The sequence below is a fragment of the Pan troglodytes genome, chromosome 6, assembly GCF_028858775.2.
Source record: "Pan troglodytes isolate AG18354 chromosome 6, NHGRI_mPanTro3-v2.0_pri, whole genome shotgun sequence".
In the NCBI taxonomy this organism is placed as follows: Eukaryota; Metazoa; Chordata; class Mammalia; order Primates; family Hominidae; genus Pan; species Pan troglodytes.
Window position 1 is genome coordinate 151,335,987 of NC_072404.2, and position 10,974 is coordinate 151,346,960.

Below are 10,974 nucleotides of genomic sequence, written 5' to 3' on the forward strand. Positions count from 1 at the left end.
CTTTTTGGCTTTTGTTGCGGTGAGCACCAGACCTTGCCTTTGATCAAGATTCATACTATATAAGTAGGGAACTCCTCAAGCACAGGAAGAAGCTTCAAGTGCTATGACCCCTGTCAACAGAAAAATGCCCCACTATAAGCACTGTAGCTTAAAGATCTGAAGACATTTTTTTAGGGGGCTGGAGGGGGCGGTGAAGAGCCTCTGAATTCTCAAGTTTGTGAGCCACTATTCAAGTGACTAAATGGTAATAACTGATCCATATTTATAAATGCACCTTGGTTTTTTCTTAACCAGTCATTAAGACAAAACTCATTTCAGCAGTTCAAAAATTAAAGACATACCCCACAGAACAAGATTTAAGTTTCTTAAGCCGCTGTTTTTCAAATTCAAGTCTAATAACTTGTTAGTCAAGCCAGAAGCCCATAAGCTCTCAAATTTAAGAAACCACAACAGAACATAAACACAATAAAAAAGTTCTATATTAGATGTCACCAAGAAACAATAAACTGCACAAGCAGTCAGGGAATCTATGCAGAACAAAACAGACATGAATATAAAACTTCAGGAAGAAGAAGAAATTTGCCAAGCAGATGTTGTGGGACAAAAAGAATAATTTATTAGAGGTAACAGCTAGCATAAGATGACTTCATTAGCAAACACAATGGTGTAGCGGAAAACCAACCAACCAACCCTCATCCAAATTCAGGAAAACTGAATTTAAATTTCAATCTCAAATAGCACTATGATACTGGTCAAGGGCTTTCACACCTAATTTTTCCTTATCTATAAAATAAGGGAGCTGGACTAGTTGCTCTGTAAGTAATCTTGCTTCTAAACAAATTTATGAGGATGCTGATTAGTAACAACAGCTAATATTTACTAGCACTCACCATATGCCAGGCACAATGGTACACAGTTTACACTTATTATGTAGGTATTACAATCATTCCCATTTTCACCAATTGAAGAAACTCAAGTTCTGAGTGCTTAATTCACCCAAAGTGTCTAGTTAGTAAGAAGGCCAGACCTGGAAGATCTAATTCCAAAGCCAACACATTTAGCCTCTATGCTATGGTTTCACCAATAATGCAATTCCAAATCCCTAAAGGACAGTGCCATAATGAGTGTCTATTGTACTATGTTTAAAGTGTTTACTACCTACAATTTTTTTGTGGTTGAGATGGAAGTCTTGCTATGTTGCCCAGGCTGGTCTTGAACTCCTGGGCTCAAGTGATAGATCCTCCTGCCTTGGCCTCCCAAAATGCTGGGATTACAGACATGAGTCATCATGCCTGGCCTACAATTTTTTTTTAATACCTCCATTTTTCAGTATTTTTCAGATACTTACTTTAGGCCTAAGTATCAAAATGCTCATTTTTTTATATGTCAAATTGAAATCTTCCTAAAATATGTTATACATGTCTCTTGTAAATAAGAGAAAAGTAACCAAGTTTAAACTTTTCGTGAAGCTCAAGGTTACGCTTATACATATTAATTATTGCCTGAGGCCTCTGAAACTTTAAGGTAAATATGGCTCTTTGCCCTTCACTTTCTTGGGTCAGCTTCTTACATTTTGGTTTCTTTTCTTTCAGTAATCACAGCTCCTCTTTACACTGGTAATTTTCTGTGGACTGAAAAAAAAAATCAAGCTTCTAAGCTTATCAGAATTATTTAGTAAAGATATAGCTGCAAAAAAATTACTTTCAGCCATTTTTCTTATTACAAGGTGGCCTGTGATGTAATACCATAAACTAACTTTAATCACCAATTTTGCTGTGATTTGATTATCTAAACACACTTCCTCTGTTTTGAATCTTTGATATGGCACATTCTCACAGTGCATGACATCCTCCTATCCTAAGATGATTCATAAAGAATTAAAAGTTAAAGTATTATGTCCCACAGATCACACGATCCCAGCATTCCAGAAAAAAAAAAAAAAAGCTTAATGCTTATTAAAAGATACAGGTTAAGTTTTAGGTAGGTTCAAATCATCCTAATATTTTTCTTGAGATTATGGGAAAAAAAAATTTAAGGAATCACCTGCAAAAATCCTAAAGAGAATGTGAGAGGGAGATACTAAAACATATTTTGAAACCACACATCATTAAATCAGTTTGGTATAGATAGAAAAAGAGCAAGAAATCTGTTTATGATAAAGATGATGGTTCAAATTATTAGTAAAGAGGAACTATATTGTTCAATTCCCACCTATGAGTGAGAATATGTGGTGTTTGGTTTTTTGTTCTTGCGATGGGGAATATCACACTCTGGGGACTGTTGTGGGGTGGGGGGAGGGGGGAGGGGGGAGGGATAGCATTGGGAGATATACCTAATGCTAGATGACAAGTTAGTGGGTGCAGCGCACCAGCATGGCACATGTATACATATGTAACTAACCTGCACAATGTGCACATGTACCCTAAAACTTAAAGTATAATAAAAAAAAAAGAAAAAAAAAAAGAATGTCAGAAATTACTAGAAAAAATATTAAACAAAATAATATTTACTTAATACAGTTAAGAAGTTTTTAAATATGATTTATTGAACATTTCACCTTAGAGCTTCTCAGTCTTACCAATTTAGCCATTCTAATAGTTATAATGTAGTATCTCATTGTGGATTTAATTTGCATTTTCCTAATATCTGTTATAATATATACCACTTAACGTGCAAAAAAAAAAAAAGAGGAACTATAATAATAAATGGTATGAGAACTGTCAAAAAAAAAGTATACACTTATTTCCTGCCTTACTTCAAAATAAATAATGGAAAGGTCAAATGTCCAAAATGGAAGAAAAAATGAAGTTCCAGAAGAGCAAATTTATTTGTAATTTTACAGAAAAGGTCTTTGTAAACAGGATACAAAATCCAAGTCACAAAAGAGAAAAAAAGCGATACATTTAACCCCACAAAAAGTAAAAGACCATTGTAGAATAAGAAAATAAATGAAGTCAAGAGATTAACTGAGAACGATATTTGCAAAACATGATAAAAAACTGATTTCCCTAATTTATAGAGTTTATACAAACCAATAAAAAACAGACCAACTAAAAGAAAAATAAACAAAAGACATAAACAATCATTTTTCACCTATCCAAATGGCAAAATCTAAAAAGTCTGATGATGCCCAGTGCTGTTGATGGTGTGAGGGAACCATCGGTCTCATGTCTGCCAATGTGTGCCTAAGCTGACGAAACTCATGAAGAGAGTAATGCAGATATAGTCTCAAAAGTTGTCAAGGTATATGTACAAAGGTGATCACTACAATCCTGTTTAATTGCAAAGATGCACTGGAAACAAAATGTTTATCATACGGGAATAGTTAAATAAACATCCAGAAAATGGAATACTATTCACCATTTAAAAAGGGAAGAATCAATACATTTCAATGTGGAAAGCAAAGTGCAGAAGTGTTTACAGAACTTTTTAAGCGGGAAAAACAGATGAGTAAGTAAATTTTCAATGTTTTTCTGAAATTAATTACATGGACCTGTTGAGAATGGCTGATTTGTTCACAGGCATTGGGGAGGGGAGATCTTTACCTTTCAGTCCTAACTGTGGCATTTTAAAATCCACATCTGAATTAATTTAATTTTACTTTTTAAAAGTTAGGAGTTATCTAAATAGTAAAATTTTGGCCAATTTTTGTCTTCTTTATTCTTTTCTGTTTTAAAAACACCTAATCAATTTTATATTTTAAAGAGAGGAACCACATAGGTAGGAAAAATAGTCAATGGGATATTTTACTTTATTCAATACAGCTTTGCTTTTTAAAATAACAAGCACATAATATTGTTATAATTTCTATCAGCTTTAATTCATTAAATTTTTAATTATCTGCACTAATAAAAGGAAAATGTTTAGAATCTCAAACCAAAACACTTTATATAGCCTATGTACATCTGAATGAACACTTATGTTCCAATGTAAAAAAAGATCTTCCTCTATTTTATATATTTTTTAAAATGACTAAAAGCATTAATAATTAGAAAAGAATCTATACTAATGTTTCTCTGTCTACTGAGGGCACCTGTATCTTATACAAGCTGACATATGCTTTCTGAATGGGTCACCAGCCCTTCTGTAGAAAGGGCAACACATAGTGATACATTTTTATAAGAAAGAAACTAATAATTTAAAGAAGAAAAAAAAGGAAGCTGCCTAAAACCAATAAATGCAAAGTAGATTGAATCAGGGCCTCTTTTAAATTGGCTATTTTATTAGGAAAGTGAAAAGTGATCTCAATGAGTCTTGGAATTTCTAAAGATTAGAGTTGATATCTTTCTCAGGTTCAAGAGATTCTATCCTTTCACATGGTGCACAATTGTTGCTTTTCAAACCTATTAGAGTGTCAACGGCAGATGTAATTAGAATGGAGGCTGGAGGGAAAGGAAACCACAGAGAAAGGGAAGTTAGAGACCAGGCTTCTATTTCACAGCAAGTGAAATAGAAGTACATGTAAACAAGAGAGTACATATATCAGACCTGCTGAAGATTAAAAGGGGCTATTTATCAATGCAACTCACAAGCACTCACCTGTAAGCGTGTTGGATCCTCAAAATCCACCAGAAAGCTCACCTTTTAGTAGTCTCAATGGATAATTACCATCCTGCTATGATTATTTTTACTATTTACTCAATAATATAGTACCCCCCTAGTTTCTGGCCTTATTGAGAAATGAAGGTCAAGGGTATGCTGAAGTAGTTAACAGCATGGGGCTTTGAAACTCCTTCAGAACCCAAGGAAGTGAGTTCAAATCTCAGCTTCACCACTTAAGAACTTTATGATCTTGAGCAAGTTATTTAATCTCTGCCTCTAAAATCTCTAAAATGGGGTTAACATTATTAATAATGCTCATGGCTTACTGTTGATAAGTAAATGAAATAATACCTGTATACTGCATCACAATCCTCAAATACATAAAATTTAATAAACATACTTTTTTCAAAATGTTACTTTTTTTATTTAAATAATTATGAATAGAAATCTCAATAATTTAGTTATTTTTGTTTCTTCCTAAGGCAAACAAACAAAATTTAACTTTTTCTGGACTGTGTAGGATCACAATTAGGAACATAAATTATAAGGTTAGATTATATGTGACCATAAATACAAAACATTCTGCAGGCTATCAGTCACTCTTATGGACACGTCTTGAGTAATGACAGTCTCTGATGAGAGTTTAAGTTTACGGAGATGTTTGTCTCTATACTAATTATTTCTGAATTGTTACATTTACAATTTTTAAAATACGGTTGCCATTTTTGTCTTCATTCACAGTCAGAGCTAATTAGTTGTACTTGCTTCTTACAAGCCTCTTTCTCGTTTTCTTAATTCTAAAGTGTTGTTAGCCAAAAAAAAAACCATTTTTAAAGCAAACTGATATGGTTATAAATACACACGCGCACACGCACACACACGCACACACACACACACACACACACACCATGTAGATTCAGACAGTTCTGGGTTTAAATTCCAGTTATGCTACTTAGTTTGTGACCTTGTCAAGTTACTTCAGTTCTCTAAGCCTCAGGTTCTTCATCCTTAAAATAAGATTATTACTTATACTGAAACACTGTGGTAAGAAGCAAATAAAAACTTAGGTAAAACATCTTGCAGAGTGCTTTCCAGTACCTGACAATGTAAGTCATCCAGTCAATGGTAATTATTATTCTGTAATTAATGAAGTATGCTGAAATTATTGCTAAGTTAAGAATAAAATGAATTTCTTACCAGAAACATGATTTTAATGTGTAAAATTCCTTGGCGCTATGTTGGAGACAGAAAGATGAAAAAGAATATATTATCTACCCTCCAGGAGTTCAGAGCCTAATGAAGACACATGTAAACAAAATCACAGCAATCTGATGAGCAAAACAGTAAAAGAAGCAGCACTCTATGTGAAGTCAATCTTTTTCAGCCAGTCTCCTTCACTGCCCTTAAAATATTAATACTTTTGTGATTTCTCATTGCTTATTTTAAAAGGGCCAACTCCTCATTGGTATGGTGTTTTTCTGTTACAGGTGATACTTACCCTAGGAGGGTAAACAGGAGTTTAACAGGTTGGGGGTTAGGGATTGAGGTGAGCAGACTTGGTCAGGGAGGATGAAAGAACACATGTAAAGATCTACAAGGAAGAAACAGGATGGTAGGGTCTGGAGCAGAGTGCTTACAGAGAGGCAAGTGTAGAAAAGCAAGCCCAGATAATAGCGGCCTAGTACACCATACCAATGAGGAGTTGGCCCTTTTAAAATAAGCAGTGAGAAATCACAAAAGTATTAATATTTTAAGGGCAGTGAAGGAGACTGGCTGAAAAAGATTACATGCTTATATTCATGTTATTGAGAGATCCCTCCACCTAAACTGTGTAAACTGACCAGGAAGGGGTCAATTTTTGCTGCTTCTTTCCAGCCTGGTCTATATATTCTTTCTTGACTATTTTCTTATAGTCAAGAAAGAAAATATAGACCAGGCTGGAAAGAAGCAGCAACTGATCTAAAGTAGTAAGAAGAAAGGAGAGTGAGGAATGGATGAGGGAGACTAAGAAGGTAGTCTTGGTAACCCTCAGAAATCTAGGAAAATTTCCCAGTTTCCAGTTTGGGCAAATGGTTGGGTCATGATACCATTAGTGAAAATGGAGACACAATAGGAATAAAACCAGTTTTTGAGAGGAAAACAGCTCAATTTGGAATTTGTCTGAACAGAGCTTATGCAGTCTGAAATTCAGGTGAGGCTAGAATTAACTCCAACAGGAGAACATAAAGGCAGAAATGTAAGACAAAGTCAAAAAAAATGTCACCCAAAAGAAACATTCAGATCAAAAATGGGGCTATGAATATCTCTTATAGCTGCTCATGAATACCTTATTTTCTGGCTTTCACTTGTTTTCCAGCCGGACAACTGAATTTTATGAAAATGAGATGTTATTTATAATTTGCATACTACTATAAAAGTATGAATTTTTTTTCACGTAGGTCTGCTAAATATAGATGCTTACGTTTCCTGAAAACTGTGTCGAACTTCTTTACTATCATCCCAGGACTACTAAAGAGTTTAAGACCTGAAAGATGCCTAGTAAAAATGAATGAATTAACTAAATGTGGTCCTTAAGTCAGTCAAGAAGCCAAGTGTAGTGTTGAAAGACTTTAAAATTGCTTCAGATATTGTCTTAAAGTTATACATGAAACATTTAATGTAATAATCTAAATTTTTCTCTAAATAATCTAAATTTTTCTCTCAATACTGTCTTTTCCATTTCAAAATACAATTTTCAGTGGTTTGGGGACTGTGAACTGACTTTTCTAAGTTCAAGAACTCACCTAAAACCAATGATTTAGGGATACTCACACTTCGAACTTTAATAGAGAAGTCAGAGGCAGGTAGAAAAGTGTAATTACTGACTTTTAAAAATACTAATTTATAAAGGAAAAATGGGTTCACACCTGTGAACCAGTGCTTTCACACCTGTAATCCCAGTGCTTTGGGAGGCCGAGGCCAGAAGATCGCTTGAGGCTAGGAGTTTGAGACCAGCTTGTACAACAAAGTGAGATCCAGTCTCTACAAAAAATAAAATTTGCTGGGTGTCGTGGTGTACATCTATGGTCCCAGCTGCTCAGGAGGCTGAGGCAGGAGGACCACTTGAGCCCAGGAGTCTGAAGTTACAGTGAGCTATGATCACGACACTGCACTCTAGCCTGGGCGACAAAGCAAAGACCCTGTCTCAGAAAAACAAAAACAAAAAAACCCTGTTTCCAAAAAAAAAGAGGAGGAGGAGGGGAATACTAAAATGCTTATCTTACTCTTACAGGTAGATTCTTAGGTTAACAATATGAGAGATCTTCACAGGAATGTTGAGGAGAGTTTTTAAAATAGACTCTCACCCCTGAGAATGAAGACTAGACAGGTCTAAGTGTTTCTTTAGTATTTTCTTTGTACACACCTACTCAGATAGATGCACATTACAGAAACTCAAAAAGTGAGTGTTCACAAATTGGTAGATGAAAAATGTGAGTCAATAAATAAGCAGGGAAGACAGCTGTGGGGCAGAAGAAACTGTAATAAGGACCTGAAAGTATAAATGGGCACCATAAGGGAGCTGAGTCAGTATAAACCTCAGTGCTTGTTATTATTTCTCATTAACAAAGTGAAAGATACTTTATGAAATCTTCAAAACTAAGAAAGGATAAAGCTCAATGCTCTGTACATCAGATTACATTACAGTTACAGTCATATCTTTTTGGATAGTCCAACTTTCAATACTTCCTTTTGCTTTTTCTGAATGTCTACCCTCCCTCTTATGCAAATTTTTTACATTAATGAAGAACAGACTACGGTAGTAATATAGGGAAAATAATCAAATTGAACATGATAACCTAACCTAATTATAAAACTAATTGGAAATAAATTAATCCATCTTTATTGGCATATATTTTCATATAAATATTTTTGTGTAGTTGAGAATTCTTTGGGCACAATTTACCTGCCTGAATGTGGACCCTGGGAATGTCCTACTAGAAATCTTGGTATGATACGCTTTCACAATTAGATCTTAGACTGAGAGATAGTGCGTGGAGCAGTTAAAGAGTTTCAGTTTTGGAGTCAGCAATTTAGTTCTTGCTTCACAATTTACCATCTCCATAACTTTTCTTAAGCATCCTGCATCTCAGTAATCTGTAAAATGGGACCAATAATAGGACTTACTTCCCAGTATTCACAAGGATGACATAAAATAATGTGTCAGGAAAACACTAAATACATTGTGTTATTTTGGTAGCTGTAAGTTCAGTTAGTACTTAATCAACTTGTTGTATTTCAAGTATATCAAACAACCTAGGTTCCACTATGACAGGAAAACAAAAGCCCACTTACTTCCAGAGTACTGCGGTGTCCCACCACTGGTAAGTGTACCAAATAATTTCTACCTTTTAGCTTTATATTGAAATAGCCAGTAAGTCAAGTTTCAGTTGGCTACCAGCTGAGAAGGCAGTGACGAGAAGACAGCCTGTCCTAAAACTCCACTGCAAAAAACTAAGCAGGTAAGCAGCATCCAAAAAGTCTAAATTGTAATGGCATTAAATAAAGTAAAAACCTTCAGCAGTTTGCCTTGCACAATCCTGTAAGTTTTAAGAAACTGCTTCGCTTACTTGCTTCCTAACACAGCCTCTGAAGCAAAAACCCAGGTCAGGTCCTATTCTTTGAAGAGTTAAAATCTAGACTGGGTTCTCACACTTTTAGAAGGTGAGCAAGATGCCATCCGTGGTTGTCATAAAATTATACTTGTTTTGGAAGATTCATTTTAGATTATCACTAAATTAAAATCACATGTTAAGTTCTCTCATAATTACAAAGGCACAGTTTCAGGATGGAAAGACAGGCTAGCTTGGAATTTTAAGTTTCCCACTCTGCCACAATGTCGATTCAGTTTTATATTTGGGGCTGAGGTTTGAGTTTGTCTTTCTTCATCATGATTTTACCCCCCAAATACACTGCCACTAAACTGCATTGCTATTTACTACACATGTAAGCATTTCAGGTGAAATCAGGTAGAAGAACGGAATAACTGAAGTTAACATGCTTGTTTAAAAACTATTCAGATACCTTAAACATTCCCAGATGCCAGTTGACAACCTTACCACTTGAAGCAAATATGTATTTGTTGTGGTGGGGGAAAGGAAAAAGGCCACACCCAAAGTTAAGACACCACAGTGAAGTGATACTCAGTTTCAGAATTTTAACTATTTCTATTTTCGGTACTCTTTTCACGGTCAATGAATTCTTTAACTTCACACCAGGCCCAGCGTTAAAAAACATGTTCCTCTGATCCTAATTACTTAGGTTACTTCATTTAGTAATGGGTAAGTCCAAGATGGAGAATTACCTCATTCAAAGAAAGGTTTAAGTAACTTTGGTGTAGAAGAGGGCCAAACTCAAATGATCAGTGCGCAGAAGAAACTCTGGATGAGCCAGACACCACTCCTCCCCTCCCCCAAGAGGCCAGGAAGTCAGGTAGCGCCTGACTGTATTAACGCAGCAGTTACCTGACACAGAACGCTACCAAGTTACCTGGACCCTTCTTTCAGTTTAGCTCCTCCCTAGACGCCCCTCTCTCCTTGGTGCCGCCTCCACCCAGGAAGTCTCTCCTCCCGCCCACCCCCATCCCCGCAGTCCAGCTCCCATCAGCTTCCTCAGCCTCATCTCCAGCCCACCTCCGTGTTCTCGCCTACTCTTCTCATCCCCGCTTACCTTGGCCACATAGTCTTTCACCTCATCCAAGTCTCCGTTTTTCAGGGCCCACATGAACTCCTTGTCGCACATCACTGCAGCGGGGCAGGCCGGTTGGCCGGGCAGAAGATGAGGAGGCGGTGGCAGCAGCAAGCGGATGCCGCCGGGCGAGAGGGAGGCAGGGCCGCGCGAAGCCGGAGAGGAGAAGAAGAGAAGTAGGGTTAGGCTGCCAGGCGGGCGAGGCAGTTGGCCGCGGCGACCGTTCGGGCGGGAGAAAGAAAGTTCTTTTGCGGCCACCGGGCCCAGCAGAGAGGTTCCGCCTGGCCGAGGAGAGGAAGGAACCTTTACACTTCCGGTTCACTCCCCGCTAGGACCCTCCCCCAACTTCCTCTTCCTCTTCTCCTCCGCGGAACGCCCCTCTCTGGGTCCGCGGCGCGAACGCCACTAGTGCGCATGCGCAATGTACAGGCTGCGGGGAAGGCTAGAGTGGAGGGTAGGAGCCGGAGACAAGTGGGCGGGACTGGGAGGCTGAATGAAGGAGGCCCGGGGGAGTTCAAGACAGCGAATGGAGGAAGAGTGAGAGTACTTTCGATGGGATTAGGACGCTTCTGCACCACCATTAATGGGAAAAACTTTACTTTTTAAAAAACATAATCTTGGAGGGCATCTTGCTCAGCTTCTAAAAATGTATAGGAAGAGTGTTTAATTTGAATTCCTTCTTCCTTGCCTTTTCCCCTTCCCTCCCTC

The 10,974-nt window shown here is 37.1% G+C and overlaps 1 protein-coding gene across 1 annotated transcript in view; it reads right to left on the reverse strand.

The window, feature by feature from the left end:
• The window catches only part of MTPN (myotrophin), a 50,648-nt gene extending 39,964 nt beyond the window's left edge, over positions 1-10,684 (reverse strand). The window contains exon 1 of the mRNA XM_519405.6: positions 10,249-10,684. Coding sequence (XP_519405.2) covers positions 10,249-10,320 — 72 coding nt within the window. The 5' untranslated portion in view covers positions 10,321-10,684. The remainder of the gene's footprint in view (positions 1-10,248) is intronic.
• Between the last annotated feature and the right edge of the window lie 290 nt (positions 10,685-10,974).